The sequence below is a fragment of the Branchiostoma lanceolatum genome, chromosome 17, assembly GCF_035083965.1.
Source record: "Branchiostoma lanceolatum isolate klBraLanc5 chromosome 17, klBraLanc5.hap2, whole genome shotgun sequence".
Classification (NCBI taxonomy): domain Eukaryota; kingdom Metazoa; phylum Chordata; class Leptocardii; order Amphioxiformes; family Branchiostomatidae; genus Branchiostoma; species Branchiostoma lanceolatum.
This window is the reverse complement of record NC_089738.1, coordinates 6,267,220-6,290,108: the sequence shown is the minus strand read 5'-3', so window position 1 is coordinate 6,290,108 and position 22,889 is coordinate 6,267,220. Positions and strand designations below refer to the sequence as shown.

Genomic DNA, 22,889 nt, shown 5'->3' with positions numbered 1-22,889 from the left:
AAAGTTGAAAACGTTTGTTTTGTTACTCATTTCACTTGTCAATAGTCAGTTTTGATGTCCAACCTTTCTATGTACGTAGGTCATAATATATTTGTTATCATTGTTAAGAGTAAAAGATAATAAAATATCCAATGATACATAATGATATACAATTGGTAAAGACGTAGAAATGATAACCAAATTCACGTTTCCTGTGCCGAATGTATTTACAGAAGTCAAACGTGTTATCTAATTTTTTAAGTACCTTAAAGGCCCACTATGTAACATTCTGGCGCAAAAAAATGAAAATATTCTTATGAACAAATCTTAATGCAAGTGATGCAAGTGACATGGACAACCACTTTTCAACATATTTCCATCATTAATTCTTCTATTTCTGGCATGTCTGGTGTTTTTTAACTGTACAAAAACAAGCTGCAAAAGTCTATGACACCACCTCAACATAGACCCTCCTGGTGTAAACAAGAACATCCTGCACACTGGCAGGACCCCTGGGTAGGCTAATTACCGTTAGCGACACTTCAGTGGATCTAGATAACAGCTGATGTTATGAAGATCATCTTCTTCGAAAACACTCCTATCTTTTTGAATAAGGACAAAATATAATGATGAATTTAGCGAAGTTTGTAGGGCACTGATAAAGCAGATTTTCCCCGTTCAAAACTGCTAGAACTCGGGTAAGGAGGTTTGGTGTGGTGAACTGTAATCAGGCACCCCACTGGGCAGTTGGCTGATAAGCTATGTGTGGCCACGCTGCCCCAACTATCAACTGGCCTTGTATTCTTTGAAAGTTCACAGTTTAAAACTGGTTTATATGGTGCAATGGTGTTGTAACATTCCTTCCTGAGTACTGGTATGTCATTATACAAAGTTTGTTCAACTTACTATGTAAAGAAATGGTAGGAAAATTGACTTTCTGTATTGAGCAAATCCTATATAGTGCAGCTTTAATCCTTGAAAACGGAATGAATGACAGTTTATATTACACCTTATATGCGTTCAGATGATTGTCTCTATATAGAGTAAGTCCTTAATGTTATATCTAACTATGTAACATAGAGTATATATTGCCGTTGGCAAGAAAATCAAGCTAGGTGCATCATCCAAGTATCTGCTTTGATAACACCTTCCGTAACAGAAATATAACATAGAATGCATACCTCCATACATTAAAAAAATTATGCAATTTCATAATCAGATCTATTTTCGAGTTTACAATATAAGTGGCATTGTCAGGGCTTGAACATTCTTCACATATTGCAAAAGGAAAAATGTTTAGATTGCAGCACGTATGTCATAGAACTTCCATAATCTTGATCGTCTTATTAGTTACGTTACCTCATTACATCTTAGTCAGATAAACATTACGAGTCACAAAATAAATGTATTTGTTATCTTTCATCTTACCTAACTAGTAAGTTTATAGTAAGAAAACAAATCTACAGGTCAGGCATTCTACAAGGTCCATGTGATAATAAAAAAATAACCTATAAACACATCATGGAAGTGTCTAATACACTCGTACCCCCCCCCCTCCCCCCAATATCTCTGGTTTAGGTCAAATGTCATGTCCTTTGGCGCACCAAAAAAAGCCAATTTGAGTAGAACGAGTAGGTATATACAGTCAATCTTAAACTTGTATATCACAGGTCGATGTTCCCGGCATGATCAGTGATGACGTCATATCATATACCAAGGCACACAATCGCTGATAAGATATGACTGTTTAATAGATCCACAAAGACCGAATACCAGTAAGCAATATGATGTTATATATTGGTCCCTGTATTATAGATACATTTTATGAATATGGTATGATGATTTAAACTCTTCTCAATAAGAATCAGAGTAATGATATAAGTCTAGGAGGCGATCCCCAAGTGTTGTGGGAGCCGCATGATAAAGTTAGTTGGTGACAATGGATCATTCATTGGAATTATTTGGGTATGTTGAACAATTTGTTTTATGAATCAAACCGTGTGGATCAATCTAAGACTTGTGATTTTGTCAATTAAGCATTACATTTCAAACTGCTAGCCTCTACCAGGCTCCACATGTTGCAAACTGTACTCCCTGGCCAGCTAACTCTTCTTCAAACTACTATTTTTCCAGCGACCTATGGAGCCCGGTAGAGGCTATCAAACTGCTAACTGTAAAAAGAAATGGACGTCACAAGACTGGAGTACAAGATATTTTTACGTCGTTTTTGAACAGACAAGGAGGACGTGGCAATGCACTCAACTTATTTCAACAATGACACGTACCGAGAACAATAAGCCCATTTCTACACCTGGGTGGAGTGAGGAAAGTCGTGCCAAGTGCCTTTCCCAAGGGCACAACATCGGTGGCGTCAGGGTATTCGAACCCGGGACCGCTGGGTTCTGGGCCGAAGACCTTGCCGTTACGCCACACGACCCCACGAAGAGTATGTTATACCCCAGTACAATATTTTATCTACAGTTTGGAGGTATCATATGGCGTGTATCTTCCGTCTGGCGGAAACGCGGTTTCCGGATATCCGGCGTCGTTCATCGCCACTTCCGTCGCCTTGGGTCCGTTCTGTGCCCTGTCCGGACTGTAGCAGCCGGCGATGTCGAACTTCAGGGGGACCACTTCTCCCTTAAACAGCCGCTCGGTGATGAGGGAGACCAGCAGGATCGTGGCGAAGCTGCACAGCATGGCCAGGGTACGGAAGGGGAACAGCTGGGTGTTTGAAGACTCCTCGAAGAACGGGTATCTAAGGGTGTGCAGAAATGGAAACAGTTTAGATTGTTTACTTAGTCTTGCATATACAACTTAGACACAATAGCCTGGGTGCCATCTTCCTCAAATTGCTTTTTTTAAGATTGAGCCAGCTGTTACTACAGAGGATGGCACATAGCCACAGTCCTTTGTGATTATATAGAGCTAATTCCAGGACGGCGGCAGGTATCGACTTCCCGTCACCTTTGACCCACCCCTGACGTCACACCTCCCAAGATCAGTGCGCGTCAGGAAAGTGGTAAAATTCCAGATGAAGGCCGATTGATACGGCCGAAACTTTGGCGACTCATCATGTTCTTGTGTTGGGCCAAGGAGGTAAACCTTGGTTAGAAAAAATAAAAGTAATAAAAGAATATTCAAGTGTATATCTAGCTTTCAATGTATTTCATCCCCACATAAATCTTAGTCACGGTTTGTTTTCGAGCAGATTCGCCCCTTAAAAAGTTTCAAGTTTGCTGCTTTTTAATTTTCTAATCATTTCATGGTGCAAGTCGCGGCTGAGTGGTCTATGAGTTTTTTTCTGTAGCTAACTCTATCGGCACTGGTATTGTACTTGATGCATTGGTAGGTAAATAAACGGCTTTTATACGCGTTCGCCAATCGTTCGAGACTCAGACAATCGTACAAGGGACAAGCTGACGATGTTTACATACTTGATGGCAGGTGGAAGACCAAGGATCGTCTCTCCCCCGCATAACCTGAGGATCATCCCGACGATGTAGCCGCACAGCGAGCCGTAGGTGTTGGTGAACTGGAGGTACACCACGCAGATCAGCTGGGGGAACAGGATGACGAACACCAGGTCCGAACACAGGAACCACAGACCTGCAGTACACGGAATCATCGGACAGGTTATGGTAACGGTGTCCTTATAAACAAATACACAATACATTTCCATATATGTCCGTTCAACGCTGCATTATGCCCGTATATATGCGCCACATGCTCGGAGGGACCCAAAGTTAATGCATCCTCAAAGACATCGCTGTTTCCAGCAGACTGGTGTTTTTTTTTAAATTTTTTAATTTATTTTTTTTCATATTCTGAAATCCACTCAAATTGCAGGAAATATCATTTCAGGGGTTGAATTTTCAGAATTTTTCGAGGATGCATGCCCACGGACCCCCTGGACGATTCTCATGCCTTCGGCGCTTGCTTGCCCCAAAAATCTAAAAAAAGATAACCTCAAACAAACCCCTGCCAACGGGCTTGAACAACTTGTGATACCCACAACACCATGTGACATCTAGCAGAAAAACATACCGTAGATGGTCTTTATAGTCAGTGCCAGGACAGTCGCCAGGGCCCCCATCACAAAAATGGACGCGCGCATCACCCAGATGATTTCCCTCTCAGACGCCTGTACATAAAGGGAACGTTTACAGTTAACTATAACTTACCCCTATATTGTATCTAAAGGGTAACAAGGAGTAGTTCTGCTTCTCATCGCTCGGTGGCGCTGAAGTTAGAAGAATGTAAACCCGAACGTGACTAATTAGTAAGTATGTATCCCCCTCATGTTAACGGTTCATGACCGCATCCGTCTCACTGCAGCGCCCCCTAGCAGTCGAAATTAGAACTAGCCATTATAGCCTCTACGAAGGTGGCCGAAGGACTACCGAAAGGTTTACAAGATCGATTTCGGTTGTGCAACAAAGAACTGTAGTATCAAAGATTCATACCGTATCATTTGTTTCTAGCATATTTATTAGATCATCATATTTCGTCATACGCTATGCGTTGGCATATAAGTTTATATTCTTATCTTTTATGTCTCGCGAATGCTTAGTGGTGGGGCTAATAGATAGAACTTCATAGCACGACAATTGTACACGGTACAAAGTATGGCAAGAATTCGTAAACATAATGCAAAATAGAAGTATAGAATAAAACATCTTAATTACTAATACAATACAATAAGGGCATAGCATACGTTTTTTGATATTGTGTTATAATCGAGTTAGGCTAATAATTAGTTTCGGTATTTTGTCTAAAGATAAAGCAGTCGTTTAAATCTTCACCTATTTTGGTTACACGCATATTGTTCGAAGAATATTCGTGTAACTGTTATTATACGTGACTAATGAAACTCTTCAACGATTCACCTATTTTATAATTTTGTCAACTTCAGTGAGTCACCACTACGTCAGTAATCTTCTCTCACTCGAATAGAATAAAAAAAACTGTATCATATAACACAACATACCTTCTGACGGAAGACAAGCTTGTACACATTCCTGGAAAACATGGAGCTCGCTGACAGGATGGATGAGTCCGCAGACGACATGACGGCAGCTGACACGGCGCCGAGTCCGAAAAACGACACCCACACAGGTGTCAGGTGCTGTAGCACCAGGGGCAGGATCAGACCAGCTTCTCCCTCAACAGCGGGATCTTTGCCGTAGCTTGTTGCTGGCCAGTCTGCAAAGGGGTAAGGAGAGAGTCAGCATCCAAGAAAAACACGTGACAGCGCTTGTATGGCTAATGCACGACTAGTATATAAACTGTCTAGTTATCGTCATGGCAGAGTACATTTTTTTTCAGCATCAACTCGTAAGTATGATCCAAGAAGAGATTGTAGCGAGACATTAGTGACATCCTTAATGATATGCAATGAAATACCTATTGTTGGACGAGTAAGCAGACTGTGTGTGCATCACGTGACATGATTCCCCCACTTATATGTGCTTGACATTCATGTACACGAAATGAGTAAACTATGAAGCATTTAAAGATCCACCAGGTGGATATTGATTATGCATAATGTGATTCTATGCTTAAAACAGTTACACAGGTCGGAGAAAGGAGCGGCTTTGCTCAGGTTTAAGAAGGTGATTTAGAAATTGTGTTGATATTTGAAAATTTTCTCCAGCAGCCACCAGTGTAATGCAGTGGGTCGTGTAGAAGACAGAGTGATGTGGCTGACTTGTAAAGTTCGTGTTGTGGAGAAACCAGTGTCCAAGGAAGCTTTGCAAATGTTGCCCAGCGCAAAATCTTTACAAAATGTCTTAATGACGAAAAAATGCAGCCCCCCCCCAAAAAAAAGAATACTAGTAGTTCTCGAAAACCCAAAGCACAAGAAAACGGCATTGTTGTTTCGTTTATTGGATATGAAGGAGACAAGTGCAGCTTGAAGGCATACTAGTAGAGACAAGTTGTGAAGGTACGCCGGCAGAGCAAAACGAATAAAAGAACAAGGGCACAGGGTCGAAGTTGTCGGCGGCAGAACAGGTGGGTAAGAATCCAGATTTGAAGCTTTGTGAGACAGTAGAAGCATCGTTTGCTCAGAGGCGCAAGCAACAGCCAACACCGCCGCCATGACAGACCCATCTACATCCGGGTCACCTGTGGAGGCTCCAATCGCACCAATCAGGACAGCGGGAATGGCCATGATCACGCAGCCAATCGCAGCGGTGAACGACAGGAACTGCGCACGCCCAGCTGATCTTGACGACAACACGCGCTGAAAGTACACCTGCCACGGAACCCCGCCACACATCTAGTAATAAAACAACAACAACAACAACAAACATGCATGAAACGTCACAAAACATTAAAGTAGCTGCGGGGTAAAAGGAAGTGACTCACCAGTAGAGGCACCGATGGCTCCGATCAGGACAGAGGGGATAGCCATGAGGATACAGCCAAAGGAAGCGACAAAGGACAGGGCCTGCGCACGAAAGGCAGAACTGGAGGAGAGAACACGCTGGAAGTACACCTGCCACGGCAGACCACCACAAGACTAGAGGGGAAGGTGTAAGCAGAGAAGGTAGAACGTTATTGCAGAAGAACAAAGCAGTTACTCAATTGTCGTATGGACTTTCCCATATTCTCTTTATAATTGTAAAAACATTTTAGCTAGAGTCAAGTATTTGTGCCACATATACTTCAGGTTTGCCATGTTAGTTTAGCGATTACGGGGTCTTTTTTAAAATATGAATTGGTATTGAATTTTTATTTGAGTTGAATGTGTGATAGTTGTTTGCCAATTTGTTAAAAATAGAGAGAACGCTAGCGACCCAAAAAAACAACCCCTCCCAATAAAATGGTATGGCGACCCGGTGACGTCACAATTCAAGATGGCGGCCACCACACATGTCAACGGATGCAACAAAGGTTTTGCTACGCAAACCTGTAAATAGGCACAAAAAGCTGACACGCTTGCCTATAAGCTAGCTTTTTCGTTCAGTCATCACGCCCTGCCTAAATGGAAACAACGGACAGAGGAGGCCTCCTAAGAAAGGAAATCTGTCAGGATCCAGCTTTGGATGTGTATATGGCTATCGAGAAAGGCTGGCTCAGTAGGCAAGTAATACAGGCTGTGTCTTTAAAACCTCACCAACAGCAGGGCGTAGTCTATCCACACTCCCGTGTACGTGGTGTCCCACGTGCCGTACCAGCCCACCGTCTCCGTCTCGTTGAAGGTTCTGTTGTACACGGAGGCGTTAACAGGTGTGTACAGGAGCCGGGTCAGGGTGGTGTTACCGATCTCCGACACCAGGGGGTTCGTCAGGGCGAAGGGGATGGAGAGCCACTGTGTTGGAGAGGGAAACAGGAAATAATAGTTTATTGGTCAGAAATTACCCGTGCAGTGGCAGCTAGTGCTGAATTGCTGCAGGATCACATGATGCACAACAGATTCATATTTGCTCCAAACTTGCACTTTGTGGAACTGTCGCAAGGATCTGAGCGGCTGCCATTCGGCAACCGAAGTCAGGTACCCATTCGCACCTGGGTGGAGCGAGGAAAGTCGTGTAAAGTGCCTTTCCCAAGGGACACAGCATCGGGGCATGCCACTGGTTTCGAACCCGGGACCTCTCAGCTCTGGGCGAAACACCCGACTGATTGCGCCACACGATACCACCAATCACGTCACGTCAACAGGAAATATTCCTTAGCACTCTAAACGTCATGGCTTGGTTACAACAGTGCTTTTGTTTGCCGGTGTTTTTTTCACTGATCCTCTCCCCGAAACACAGTGATAAGAAGCAAAAGAAACTTTGTATTGTCAGTGTAGCTATCAGACATCTACTTACCAGTCCTAGAAATATGCAAATTAGCTGTATGACGTCAGTATAAGCCACTGAGTACAGCCCTCCAAACAGGGTGTAGAACACGGCAATGGCTGCCGAGACGATCACTGCAGTGTTGATCTCCAGTTCTAGGACAACTTTCAGCGTCGCTCCTGCAAGTAAAAAATGTTTTATTTATTTTCTATTCTATTCTGTTTTCCTAAAGAACTTTGTCCAGGTCTATGGACGTACCTTTGATTTTTTGGAATATTCGAAAATCCCGTGCCATAAAGGGTACGTAGACTTCAGAATTACGTTGTACAGCGGAGGGCTCAACATATAGTGCCACCTTAAAATCCTTGAAAATGCTTCTTTTCCTTGAAAAGGTCGGCCCAATCTGGAGAATTTTGGGGTTGGAAGGGACAGGTAAAGTCTAAGCTTGCCAATTTTGGTCATGACGTCAAAATGTGTTCAGTTGGGCAGTTTACTTGTGGTAAGGACAGATGTGAGCTGTTGGGTCCTGCGGATGGATACAGGATCATACAGGAGAAAAATGGGGTCTGTGATAGTAAGCTGTTCTCGTAGTTTGGCTAAACCCCATTTTCTTGACATGGTTGTCAAGTGACCCTTCTAACTTTCTGGTGGAGAAGAATTTCTAAGATCGAAATTTGTGCTAGTGCTTCATTATGAAGCATATGTTTTCCTATTGCCAGCCCTACCTATGATATCAGCCCAACACCTACCCAGAGCGGACAATATGGCGGCCGACCAGAACACCTCCCCTAGCAGGGCGGGGATGAAGAGCAGCCCGCCCATCCTCTTTCCGTACCGCTGCTGAAAAGGGTCCAACATCGTCACGTACCCCGCGGCTCGCATCTTCTTGGCGAAGAAAAGTCCTCCTGTGTAAGCATGGACATGACGAGTCAGTTAACATAGAAATGTATTTAGGATTTCCTGTCAATGATGACATCTGATCAACTTAGAATGGACATTGACCTTTCCCACACGACATTACGTAATTGTTGGGTTTTCCGTCTGAAGGAAATTAAAACTTCCTTCCATCTAAAAGCAGTATTGGACTAAAAAATATAAACCAGTAGTTTAACTAATGTTGTTTACTAACAATTGGAAAGTTATTTTCTTTGCGTTTGTATGTTATCAGTGTGTGAGCAGTTTTCACTTCCCTCTGTACTGTTTAGCTTTGGAGCAAACGTGGTCGCAAAAGAACGCCATTATTTGGAGAGTGTTCGCGGACTTACCTATGACGAGACTGATAGCATATCCAAAAGGCGCTTGACACCAGATGAATCCCTGCGCCGGGTCAAAGATCACTTCCGCTGTTCCGTTTATATAGCCTCCTCCCACCCAAGTCGCTGAAAAAGAGACAAGCCAACAATGTTCTCACCTTATTGCATTCAAGAGGCGGTTTAAGATAGGATGACTCAAACACAAAACACATGGTTCTTGCTGACTTTTCGACCTTTAGAAGGAGAAAACACTGTAAGCTATCGAGAAAACACTTTAGGTTAAAACGTACTTGGCTTGTCTAATACCGTGAAATCATCATAATTAAGAAAACCGTGCCTAGATTCTATTGATATAAGAAAGCTGTTTAATTCAAAGCTCAGATCCTGACAACACTGCAGAAATAAAACGTTATCTACGCGCACGCGCAGATGTTTGAAATTCTACGTCATTTCATCTCGCGAGAGTTGTGGATTTAATCTAGCGAGAGTTGTAGCTTTAATCTCGCGAGAGTTGTGGATTTAATCTCGCGAGAGTTGTGGAAACTTTGTTCAGCGTTTCGAGCAAACTTTCACGCAGCGCCTAGCGATCTGCTTGTCCTCACTGCTTGCTGACGTCATTGCTTACGTCACAAGATGGAAGATGAATCGGTTTCATCTCCTATCCTTGTCAATTATTACTGAGGTAATAACCCAGAGACGCCCGCCGTTCCGGGAATGTAATCACGACCCTTCCAAATTCCAGGAGAATTGATTGGGGCTGGCTAAAATCGAAACAACCTCAGACCAAATTCTCGATTGTGACTAAAGATAAAACGAATTCACTGATTTGGTTGAGATGTTAATCGAATCTTGTCGACAGTAATAATATTAATAAAAATGGGAAAACTACCAAAAGAATTCCAAACTTTTACACTTTAACACTTTTAGTTTCAGAAATGACCTTGATGAATAAATTACAATTTGAAGGACAGGCATCTTGCCCAGGATAAATCTTATAAAAGACAAGCGAAGCTGGAAAAAAGAAAACTCAATTGAAGGATCTGACGTGACGTTATAAGCGGCAGGTGAGACAGTTCTGTATGTACGTAGAAATGTTTGTTCGCTGATAAATGATAGCCTGTGTAACAGCACTGTTAACCAGGTTGCCAGTCTACCTGCCGGGTTGCAGTCCGGGATTGTTCGGACACTGCAAGCTTCTACTCCGGCCTGGCCAACAAAGTCCATCCCGTGGTTTTGTCGGTGATGCTATGAGGCAAAGTTTCAGATATATTGGCTCTGGTGCCAAAAAGCGGGCCTGTTTAGGCCATGTTAACAGTCTGAATCCCAGGCTACCGTGCTGTAGTCGTGTATTGTATTGTAGTGATTTAATATAGTGCTGGCTGGAAATAACAAGAACGTTTTTCATCAAGGCAGTCCTTGCTTGCTAGCAACTAGGGTGCTACACAATCAACAATAGGCAGATGGGGAAGACTATCAGGAAGAAATATCGTACTGATTCTTTCCGAGGAGATGATGCTAAGGACTATGTTTTATTTAACATACTTTATTACAAAGTCTGCATGAGTGCATTGCTGTCGAAAATTGGTAATGGCGTCAGAAAATTGCTATTTGCTCATTGCACTTCATTGATTGCAAAGAAAAAGTAACGAGCTTGTTGATTATTAGTAGCTGGTTTCAAAGGTTTAAAAATATTCATTTCCAAAAATATAATATACCCTTGTGGTAGATTCAGTGTCAAGTGGAATTTTGATGACTGGACGGTGTTGACGTCACATAGACGCACTCGCCTAATTTGAAGTGGGGCTATTTCCATTCAAATGATCGATGCAAACGACTCAATCGTTCTAAACGGAATTGATAGCAACCCCTCTGTACCGTCACACACCATGCCTGTCACGTTTTATGCTTTCCCAGGCACAGAACGTGACACAGACCGACCGTCACAGACTGTGCCCGGAAGTGCTGTCAATCACTGTGACTGACGGGGCAGTGATGCCCGCGTTTCCATATAAGGCAGCGTATTTTTGTTTACCGCAGTCCCCCCCCCCCCGTCATCTTTGTTTTTGGGGGCGCTGAGGTAAGGAGGAACAGCGTAATTCTCGCTCAGTAGTAGAATAATTGAATAACTTAGACCTAGAATTGAAGTGGCACAAAAAGACAGTGTCTATAATAGATGCTAAAAAAATGTAAGACTAAATATATTCTATCCAGGGAAACCAGATCTAGACTAGGATCGGGCCACTTGCCGATTACTTCGACGTCCCGAGGCAGTCAGCTCGCCGGATCTAAATCAATGCTACGGGAAGTTGTAGCCCCGGGCACTGTCCAGGCACGGTTCGTGACAGTGCCGGAGTGTCACAAACTGTGCTTTTGCCCCAGGCACGGTTTGTGATACTCTCCAAGCAGAGCTAGGGTTTCGGCTGGTTTTTGACGTGTTTTTAGGCGTTTTTGTCATGCCTTCTACTTTGTCATCGTTTTTGTTGTGTTGGCGACACAACAAAAACGATGACAAAGTAGAAGGCATGACAAAAACGCCTAAAAGCACGTCAAAAACCAGCCGAAACCCTAGCTCTGCTTGGAGAGTAGGTTTGTGACACTCAGACACTGTCACAATCCGTGCCTGGGCACAGTTTGTGACAGTGCCGGAGTGTCACAAACTGTGCCTGGGGCAAAAGCACGGTTTGTGACACTCCGGCACTGTCACGAACCGTGCCTCAGGACACAGTCGTGAATGGCACGGTTCGGGACGGATTTCTGTTGTAGAAATTCGTGATGAGACGTCCGTCTGTTTGTGCCACATCAACTCTAAGTCCAAATCATCCAAGACAAGCGCGAAATGTATTTCAATGAGCGAGAATTACGCTGATTCTTTCTCATCCCAGCGCCCCGAAAAAAACAAAGATGGCGGGCTGCAGGGAAAATACGCGTTGGGCAGACTCCTCCCCCTCAAAACACTAAGCTCCGCCCAAAAGCACAGTATGGGATAAGACCCCCTGTGTGTCACGAACTGTGCTCGGTTGGGCACCATTCGTGACGGTGTCCGAGTGTCACAAACCGTGCTTTTGTCCCAGGCACGGTTTGTGACACGCGGGCACTGTCACAAACCGTGCCTAGGCAACAAACGTGACAAAGCACCAAACGTGACGCAACACCCTCATATCATTTTGTTTATCGAATAATCCAAGCCAGGAGACTACACGTGTCTTTGATTACTCAAAGACACATCCGATGTTGGTCTCCGGAAGTACGCAAGGAGGGTGCAAAGGTGTGACTGTGGCGCCATTGTAAAACTTCCAAATAAAGGTTTGCGTCACAAGAGAATGAGCGGCAACGTTAGAGGTCACGAGGATGACCTTGAAACGTTGTAACACCGCCTGTCATTGGCTGTACAGACGCACTACCGTGTCCCTTGTTCAAGACATTGGACCTGGAGTTGATTAAATACGCTATAATTTCCTTTCCGGAAGTCGTACAAGTGCATGGTTACTGCCAATGAGGGTCTGGGTTCAAGGGCGAGGTCATCAGAGGTCATCGCACGTGTGAAGTCTCGTGATTTCTCGCGGGATTTCGACCGCTCCACCTTCTTTGGTGGAACCATATTTTTCATAGAGGCATAAATAAGGGAACTCATGTTTCATTTTTCTCACTCAAGGGCAAACTTCTAATCACTCAATGACTGGAGGTGTGGCTGTAAATCCCCTACTCCGCGTGGATTAATTTTCCTCATATTTTCATTAAGATTATTATAAACATAACAGACAGCAGCGAGATCGAGTGCCATTATCTCGCTGACCTTTCGGTTAATCAGGTCAAAAAATGTAATTGATGTACTCCAGAAGTCACCTTTGGGGATTCAACAGATTCTAAAAAAATATGACACTTTTTACATGCAAGATAAGAACATTATGAGATTCATGTGGTAAAAAATCGGATATGATTGTCTATTCACCCCGTCTGAGAAATCAAAAGTTTATACCTATATTGAAACGTTTTCATAACTCAAAAGTTCAGTATTTAGCATTCTACAGAAAGAAAGTCGAACCACGGACGATCTACATGAATAATCATAAAGTTAAATAAGACTTGAATATAACATGTTTGGTTTAAGAAAATTGATACGTTCGGCCCAGTGAGGATTTTGCATGGATCTAGTCTGTGAATGGACTGGAAGTGATGGACTTGTAAGATACCTTAGAATTAAATCAAGTAGCTTTACGATTTGCCTATGCATGTATTTATAGCAAAACTCCAGAGCCTAAAGGCTTTCGGAATACCGTCAAATTATGAATTGCATATACATTGAATATTTGGGGTTAGCTTTAGAGCTTGACCTTCAATATTTATAGCGTTCTGACAGGTTTTCACGTCCTAACGTAGAGACTTAATTGCATCTCCTGACGTCTGTGTTATTGATACGTATCACTGTACGTACGTATATAACAATTGTCAGGTCAACCAAGGATTTAGAAAATAGATAAATCCCACCCACACGACTGATAAGGTCGAAGTCACCTTATTAGACATTAGTGGTGTGTACCTAACCCCGTGTTCAGGTTCAGGTCCGGATTCAAGTCCAGGGGTTTAGGTTCAGGTCCGGAGTTATAAGTCTGGACCTGATCCCATGGCATGTGTTTGCTAAAAATATTTTTTTCCTGTTAAATGTAAAATTGCGGCGGATGTTACATGCAATTTGAATACTATACATGCGAAATTGAATACAGTCAGTAGTAAACACAAAAGTTCAGATATAAACACAAAAACATGCAGCAATATTTTCATTTTTTTCATTGCAAATTTCACGATCTAAGGAAGGTTTAAGATGGTTTAAAACAAAAAGGAGAGTATTAGTGAGAGTATTTGTTTCAAGTCCGGACTTGTTTCCAGACGTTTATGTTTTTTTTGGACTTAATTGAACCTAAACGTTAAGTCCAATCCGGATCAGGTCCGGGGTTTAGTTACACAGCACTATCAGAGATGATCTACCCTCCCACAGGAATTACTGACACTCCCCTCTGTAAAAGGGAGCACTCATTCACTAATAGCACTGAGGCAAAGTGGAACCATTTAAATGAGGGTCATTCCCTGAACACTGTGCGTCAATGTCGTCAGAAAAACGATCATTGCCCTTCACGTCACTAGTGTAATGACTGTTTCACATTGACGAAAGTCAAGTTCTAGGTTCGCGCCCGGTCGTGCCAGGGTCACATTCGCAAACCGGGGCCCGGCCGGGCTGTTTGCGGTAAGGCCACGGTGATTTGATTATGTGGATGACATCCGCGCGTGCATCAATGTTCGTCCATTTCCAAAAATGAAATAAAAAGTTTTCTACTATACTGTTTATCATACAAAGCAGCGACAAAATGAGCAAATATATGTTGCAAATTGGAAAAAAAAGATACTAGAAAACTATTGTTGTAGAATGCCAAAGTCAAAGGAAAAGATCTGACAGAACAAAAATGAAGAATCCAGTATTTGGTATGTAGCGGAGACATTTACTGTGCAAGATGTGTAGCTATGATAACAGGAAGACCCATTGGTGGTCAGAGACACCAGACATCTGTTACGGATTACTTGGCAATAAAGTGGTATAGACACCTGTCTGTCCAGATCAGTTCTCACAAGGCAAGCCTGAGTACAGACATCAATCCTTGCTCTCCCTGGTTAGTGCTTTTCATATAGTAACAGGTATACCATTTTCTGCGTGTTAAGTGAATTGCTTAACCTTCCTGAGCACGTAGATTCCATAATGAAGGCAACATGACCTAACGAAAAATAAAAATGTATAGTAAGAAAATACACAAATTATTCTCATGTTTTAATTCTTTCCGTTTTGTGTGTTTTCTTTTACACCATTCTTTTCGTTCCCGCAAACTGCCCGCCCGGGCCCCTGGTTGGAAATGTGACCAAACCATAAGGCAGTGTTATATTTCCAAACCGGCGCCGGTCGGGAAGTTTCCGGGAACGTTAAAAGTCTGATATAAAAGTCAACAAAACACACAAAAACTTTAAAAAGCAGTCATGGCCATAATTTGTTTAGATCTTTTTATATACACTATTAATTTTGCGTTCCCGCAAACCTGGCTGGCCTCGGTTTGGAAATGTGACCATGCCATTGGTGGCTGTCATTTGAACTCTCTTGTTTCTGATTGGTTCTCAGTAGGCTATTTCTACCAATCATGTCGGCGGTGTTTTATCCATTTACACACAAGGCTCGGTGCCAATATTCCTTCAAGATTACGTAATTTCCATTTCAAATAATGAACGGCTTACGCAGACCTAACATCAGTTTTCTCTGCCCTTGAACATGTTTCCAGACAGTACAGAAATGATTCATTTTCAAGTTTACGTCAATATGCAACGGTTTGTGCTGCTAAATTTGCACCTGGGCACTCAAATCACGATTTACTGTTAAACGCAGTCGTCAGAAGCCATTTCAATGTTAATCTAGCTACTAGAGCTTAAACTTTCAGTACATGGTAACAACAATACTCCATTAATAATGCAAGTCTACTCAAAGAGTAAAGTGTAATATGTAAGACTATCAGTATAGCTAATGGACTGAATAAAGTACCCAAGCAAATATTAAGTCTAAAATCCAGCCTTCTTTAGCTACAACGTTCCCTCCCCTGACAGTTGAAGTGACCTTGAAGAGCGTCCCGAAGGGCGAGACCAGATGTTAGGGCAAATCAAGCAGGGGTATCAAGTGAAAGCTACTACCGGTAACCCGCTGTCTTGGCTCTCTTCCAAGTGTCGTTACCTGGTATGTGGTGAAAGAGCTTCTGTTGTTTTGTACCTAAAACTAGGTGGACACATGATTGGCCCGGGTACCAGACCACCGCGCTACAGTTGCTAATCCTTCCGCAGGGGAAGCAACTTGCCCCGCCGGGCACTACAGTTAGCACACGGTCAGATATCAGAGATCGGCTGCCAGAAGAGACCGGGTGCAAACTTTGTATCGCATATGATGTTCAACTTCTCCCCCAGCCTAAAAGGGGCTACCGTCTAGCGCAAACGGTCTGGTATCCAGGCTAGCACATGATCTGGTAAACTTTGTCTGATAAGTTAGCCGTGCATAGAACTGTTGTAGTCAGTTGAGGCCAGGTCCCAATACGTATAGCCTGGATACCAGACTGTTTCCAGGGCCTACACAACTTCTACTAAACTCCTCCGCTCTAGGGCTATTATAAACGTGCCCCCAAGGAAATTCTACAACAGGCCCTCCTCAGTACGATAGGTATTTGATATAGAGATCGGGGTCTGGTATTCAGGCTAAAATACGTTTTGATGTTGATATAAGCCACCACTACAAGGGACTGTTACGTTGATGAAGGTTAGACATCCAGGTAAACAATATCAAATACGCAATCTAAACTCTGACTCGGAAGGGTGATTGGATGTCACACGAGACGTCCGGAAATGATCTCCGTAAATTTATCCAGTAGTTAGAGTTTAAATTGTACAAGGAACTGTGTTCAGATAAACAATGCAAGAGTTTACGGACAATTTTTAGTAAAGAAATACCCCGTACCTGTCATGGTAAACATGCCCACCACCAGCCCGATGTCCCTTCCCGCCAGCATCACATCTTCGCTCTCGGGCCCGTCCGGGTTCTTCTTGGCTCCCCGGCGGGCCGCCCACAGCCCTATCCCGAGGATGAGCAGGTAGAAGATCACGATGGCGATGATGCCTGGTATGTTCACAGCCATGGCTAGAAGTCCTCAGTGTTCCTCACGTTGTAGACAAGAGGGCAATAGTCAACTCGACTAGTAGTTTGTTTAAATCAAAGATGTCCACTTCTCACAGGAAACTGATCCGTTGTATATGTTTCTCGGGTCAACTCGGTGCCGCTTTCGACCTGGGGAAAAACACGATCAGTTGTGAGGTCGTTTCAAACGTGTTGATATTGGCACGGATATAAGAATGGACAAACTCAGACCCACCCTTCTGTGGGCCTCTAAAGGGGTTACTGCTACACCTTTTAGGTCATTTATTTTCTTCATAAACAAGAAACCAAACTCATACGTGTACTTTTCTGGACTATTGCTGTAGAATAGTCCTCAGAATGAATACTGACAGCATATTTTTAGTCAATAAACGACTAAAACAACACGGAAAGAAGGAATCAAATAGTCCACATGTGAACCCCACGTCCCAAAACTTTTTGAAGTAGGTCAGACTCCTGTGTTTAATTACGGAGGGGATTTTCACGGGTTACACTCCCGCAGTGGAACCAGGGTGTTACCAAGATCTAATCTTCAAGACTTCTCAAAGTCCAAAGATTCCGCTGAAATCTGAGCCGCCAAAAGACCCCTTCCCCCCTGAGCCAAGAAAAACAAAGTGGAAAAGTTTTCCCTGATATATATCTAGCTAGGATTAAACCCCTGGTGGGCTAGATGTCATCTTGTTATCCAGGAATATCATAGTGTGATTCGCGCTACTCTTGATACCACTTCTCAACAGCTCTGTGTGTTTATTTTCATCGTATTTTGCATACAGCTGGTTGCCAGCCAAAGCTGTCAAACAAGCCAAAGGTTGTGACCTTAGGGTCGACGTGGAAAGTTCGGAACTGATTGGGTTAGACCTCCGCACACCAGGGCGTACCCCCACTCTGCTTAGTAGATATAAGTGGCCATAGGTGTATTTGTTAGATTGTAGATTATTGTCTATTACCTTCGCTAAGAGGGTAACTTTTTCGGGAGCGTTCGTGTGTGTATGTGTTTGTGTGTGTGTGTGTGTGTGTTCGTGTGTGTTTGTCTCTGTGTGTTTTTGTGCTTGTGTGTGTGTTTCTGTGTCTGTGTGTGTGTCTGTGTGTGTGTTTGTGTATATATATATGTGTGTGTGTGTGTGTGTGTGTGTGTGTGTGTGTGTGTGTGTGTGTGTGTGTGTGTGTGTGTGTGTGTGTATTTGTGTGTGTCTGTAAACACGATAACTTGAGAAGACTTTGATGGATTGTCCTGATATTTGGTATGTCTGTAGGTCTCGAAACGATTAAATGTTGGCCCCTAGCGGCTTTCTATGGTACTTCGGTGGAAAATCCGGGTTTGATATCTCGTGTTCTGGACTACATATGATCACGATGTTTGCCTGGTAAATAGCTGTAGTCTATCTATAAGGTCAAGATTGTTAACCCCACAGTACACCCCACATGGCCTCCGTTGTAATATTTTTTTTTTTTAAGTGCTGATGTTAATAAAAAAGGTAGAGTGAAAACTGCCCTGTGACCACTCAGGGGATCCGTACCAATAAAATCTAGTCTTTGTGGACAGGTGGACACTATATAGACAGAATTCTTAATGCTTCAGTCAATGTGGTCACGTTGGTCAAGTGATCCTCGATGTGTATATGTCGAGGCGGTCACCAGTCTCCAAACACAAGAAGGAGAAGACCATAGCGTTCTCCATCTGACCATGTAAACTACTGACAACTGACGCTATTTTCCCATTCACGCTTTGGTACCATAATACACATAATACAACCCCCTCCCCAACACACTAGTTGCACGAAAAGCTCATGTTTAATAAATGGTGGCAATGAAAGAATTAGATAAAGGTCACAAATCACGGTAAGTTAGGTCATTTGTGGTCATTGACCTCCATCATGATGTACTAGTTCCAGGTCAGTTGACCCATGTTCACCTGTGCCCATTCCTGCACAGTTGGATACACGGACATGTGTCAAGTGTTGTATTTGGGGGAGGGGGCACCCTAGCGAGAGGCGTTCCTCATCTGTCAATCAAAGGGTTGCCATGGAAATGGGCGGTGCTTTGTAGATGGCAGAGTATGCTACTTTCTTTTAGCATTGGTCGGCTTTATGATTGGCTCACGTTTTCTTGGGACACCCAAGCGAGAGGAGTTCATAATCTGTCAATCAATGTGTTGCCATGGAAACGGATGGTACCTAGTAGATACAGATGGTAGAATATTGTCCTATATTGGTTATGTTTCCAACAGCAATGGCTTGATGATTATTTTATTAGTTTGAACGCAAGCCCAAATCTAATACATAAACGTTGATGGTTTTCTTTCCGGTGGCCGCATGGCCAACAAAACTACATATACAATGATAGCGAACCCCAAACGTTTAGAGATTTCACAGAAAAAGTGGGATCATTCGTCTTCCACTGTCTCGGAAAAAGAAGCCGAAACCAAGCCCGTAAACCACCCCGTGTGCGCTAATCTGCCTGGCCATGGGCGGGCGGACACCACTCCATGCACCGTAGAGATACCGGGGAGCTCCTGATGGTATGTTACACTGGGAACCAGACTTGGGATCGGGCCGTTAGCCAGTTCCTTCGGCGGCTCAAGGCAGTAAACCCGCCGATCTAGATTAGCACTACGGGGGAGTCGTAGATGGTATGGATATGTAAGAGAGGCAAAAACCCCGAAATGGTAATCATGAGTTTTGTGGTTGTTTTCCTTGTGTATGTAGAATCAAAATGTCTCTCATAGAACTGAGAAGTATGGAAATCTGCAGCAAGACTGAAGGCTAGGCAGTTAGTAATTATCAACTAGAACACTGTTCGCCCCAAGATGTAAGATGTTCATTCTGTATGCCGCAAGACAGTTCTTTGATCATGTCGTATATCAATGAGAAACCATATATGTGAGAAGTTGTAGACCCAGTACCTAATGTTTTTCATGCTGGGCGATTGTCTACACTCTACAGTCTAAGTCTGGAACTTCCTAATTGGAACTTCCTAATAAAATGCCGGGTGTTGTCGAGTTTGGAGAGCAGTGTGAGCTACAGTGAGTCTGAGGGAAAAGTATCTGTATCTGTATCTATATAGCCGGTATAACCGCCATTCGGCGAAACACAAAAGCTTCGCAGGCACGCGGCGCACAGCAGCTGGTTATATTACGCCGAACGACCTGTCACGTCTAACCTTCGCATATCTAACTGCATGCATTGTTCAGTAAAGCTGTCTAATGAGGATGCTTCCACGATACTTGGTTGCAACGTGTTCTACTCTACGATCGTTCTAGGAAAATACGAGTTTTTGAACACATCAATCCTAGGTTGAAAAGTCTGATACCGTGTAAATGCATGACTATTTCTTGTCCTTTTCTGAGCTGGTATTAGATACAGTGTCCCAACTTTACGACTGCTGTGCGCTTTATAGGTCTTGTAGGCAGTTCCTCGTGCGGCATTCCAAAAGAACCGGGCCATAACATCGCCCCTCCATACAGTTACTAAGCAAGCGCTTACTCTCCAAGCAAAGGATGGGTTCATGCTGGTTTTTGACGTGTTGTTAGGCATTTTTGCGGGCTTTCTACTTTGTCTTTTTTTGTCTATTCAAAGGGTAGAAAGCCCGACAAAAACGCCTAAAAACACGTCAAAACCAGCCGGAACCCATGCTCTGCTTGAAGAGTAGCTAGCACTGACCTCGGTGCTGAAGTATGATCACACCACGTGTAGGCGTCAGAAATCAATACCGTCCCGACATGCGGCGATATTGCACGTGTAGGCGTGAAGAGTAACAAGTGATTGTGACGAGACCATCAGGAACTATTAACGAACAACGCCCGTGTTTGAATCGTCCGCACAGCCACGTGAGCTATAGCGGAAGTAAAATGCTGTTTTACCGTACGGGCGACCGGCTACTAATACTGTACATACATTTAAGTTCGCGTGGTTTTTATTTCGCGGTAGGCAGAAAATGGCGTGTTCGCGGTGGTTTTTAGTTCGCGTTTGAAACAATAGTAGTGCTAAAGTCACAGGTGGGCAAAAGTTTCGCGGTGGTTTTAAGTTCGCGCTGAAAGTTCACCGCGAAAACCGCGAACATAAAACCACCGCGAATATTTATGCATTTACAGTACCCCCATTCTACTAGGACGGCGCTCTCGCCGCGCTCTCTCTGCGACCTAAAATTTGACAGAGCGCTCAATGAATTTCATAGAAACAGTGTACACCAATTATTTGTAAACCGTTTTTCTGTATATTTCGTCTATCTGTTTAGAATTCCAAAACACCAAACCATTTACCATTCACTCAATTGTAAAAACAACGCATAACTGTATCGCCCATAATCGTAAAGTTCGGTGTATTGTATAGAATCTTGTCCGATTATATCGTAAAATGACCCAAAACTATAGGCTTTTATATGTGGCGACACCACAATTTCGGATTTGCATTGTAGTTTCGGGAGTGAGGACGCCGTCTACCGTTTGACAACCACACTCTTTTGTTTCTTGCTATTATTATGCTTGCAAACAATCGATATCGGTGCCTTTGACATACGTAATGAAATATTTGTGTGTTTGGTTGTCTTTTCAGTCATACTTTTACATTTTGATATTCCAATTATGATATTCCACGATATTCTAATTATGAAATCAAGGGTTACACACATCCGATTTAGGTCGCAGCGAGACAGTCGTCTAGTGGAATGTTGGCCTTAGTGATACTGTGCCCCAGAAATGGTTATTAGGACGTAATGTGTAGAACGATCACCGAACATTGGGCTGTCAATAGCGCAAAAACACTTGTCGGAAAAACTGATATTTTTATGCTCCCATGTGTACAAAGGAAAGAGGCAGCAACAGCTATCGGTGATTTTGAAGTAGACTTTTTAAACACAAGAATAACACACAAAGATACCCTCCTCTATAGATTATCAAACCAAAATCCATACCGAATATCTGTAGACGTTGACAACAAATCATCGCAAATGAAATTCCGATGAACATGAAATGTTTAAACCAAGGATATTGATCCCGTTGCGTAACAATTTACCATACACTTGTCCGGGACACCGTCCAAAATTCCCCCACGCCCTCAAACAAACCTTAACACATTTGACGGCATCAAAACACTTTGATATACCAAGAAATGCCCTTACCTTAGTTGAAGCGATCTCAAATCTTCTGACCAACAGTGGAATATATTCTCATCCTTATATGAAGCAATATGACAGTACAAAGAGAAGGCCGGTGACTCTACACCTGCTTTATCGTTACCGCATGACTACAATCACGTCAAATGGAGCGTACTCGCGTCACGGCGCCCCCACAATGCAAATGTAATTTTCCCTGACATTGAGTCGTCATTTGGCCATCCAGGGGTCGTTGTTGTACAGGATACGGGCGTTTAGGAAAGAGTGGGAAGGGACCGTGCGTAAATCTCGTACATCTAAATTATATTTACGAAGACGTAATGAAGACCGTGTGACCATCAGTCAATTTCTGGACTCGTGACTACCTCTACATAACGACCACCTGGCCATTGTGACCTCTTTTTAGTGGCCCCTTATAGTATATTTCCCCTTGGCGTTTAGAAACCTGTCTATAACTAGAGTTAAGTATTTGTGCTACAAATACTTCAGGTTTGCTATGCCAGTTTAGCGATTCGGGGTCTTTTTTATAAATATGAATTGGTATTGAATTTTTCTTTTTATTTGAGTTGAATGTGTGATAGTTGTGTGCCGATTTGTTAAAAATAGAGAGAACGCTAGCGACCCCCCAAAAAACACCCCTCCCAATAAAATGGTATGGGGACCCTGTGACGTCACATTTCAAGATGGCGGCCACCACACATGCCAACGGATCCAACAAAGGTTTTTCCGACGCAAACCTGTAATAACCACCTGTCTACTGTACGTACAGCAAAACAACAAAGTAAACCTTCTAAATCTTGTTGACTTCCCGTTCAAAATAGATACTATTCTACAGTTCAAAATTATGACGTGACAAATTTTACAAGCTACAAATATCTAAAAGAGAAGAATGGTAACACAGATACATATCGTTCTACTATTCATGTGAAGGGGGCATTGAGAATTGAGAGACGATAAAAACTTTCAGTGAGGGCTGAGACGTTGGGTCCATGTGACGTCCTTTGTGTGTTTTTAGTTTTGATACTGTAACAGTAT

The 22,889-nt window shown here is 43.1% G+C and overlaps 1 protein-coding gene across 3 annotated transcripts in view; it reads right to left on the bottom strand.

Annotated features, from left to right (window-relative positions):
- LOC136422883 (high-affinity choline transporter 1-like) overlaps window positions 1-22,889 on the bottom strand; it is a 28,517-nt gene continuing 5,628 nt past the window's right edge. The window contains exons 1-11 of one of the 3 annotated variants that reach the window (XM_066410796.1): window positions 21,861-21,959; window positions 16,551-16,877; window positions 9,035-9,148; window positions 8,519-8,674; window positions 7,800-7,948; window positions 7,103-7,297; window positions 6,109-6,262; window positions 4,970-5,184; window positions 4,027-4,123; window positions 3,417-3,588; window positions 1-2,737 (exon numbers count right to left, since the gene is read on the bottom strand). In XM_066410796.1, the coding sequence (XP_066266893.1) occupies window positions 2,455-2,737; window positions 3,417-3,588; window positions 4,027-4,123; window positions 4,970-5,184; window positions 6,109-6,262; window positions 7,103-7,297; window positions 7,800-7,948; window positions 8,519-8,674; window positions 9,035-9,148; window positions 16,551-16,728 (1,713 nt within the window). In that variant the 5' untranslated portion in view covers window positions 16,729-16,877; window positions 21,861-21,959 and the 3' untranslated portion in view covers window positions 1-2,454. Of the gene's footprint in view, window positions 2,738-3,416; window positions 3,589-4,026; window positions 4,124-4,969; window positions 5,185-6,108; window positions 6,263-6,351; window positions 6,506-7,102; window positions 7,298-7,799; window positions 7,949-8,518; window positions 8,675-9,034; window positions 9,149-16,550; window positions 16,878-21,860; window positions 21,960-22,889 lie in introns of those variants that run through there. The other 2 variants (XM_066410797.1, XM_066410795.1) reach the window with 2 other exon arrangements.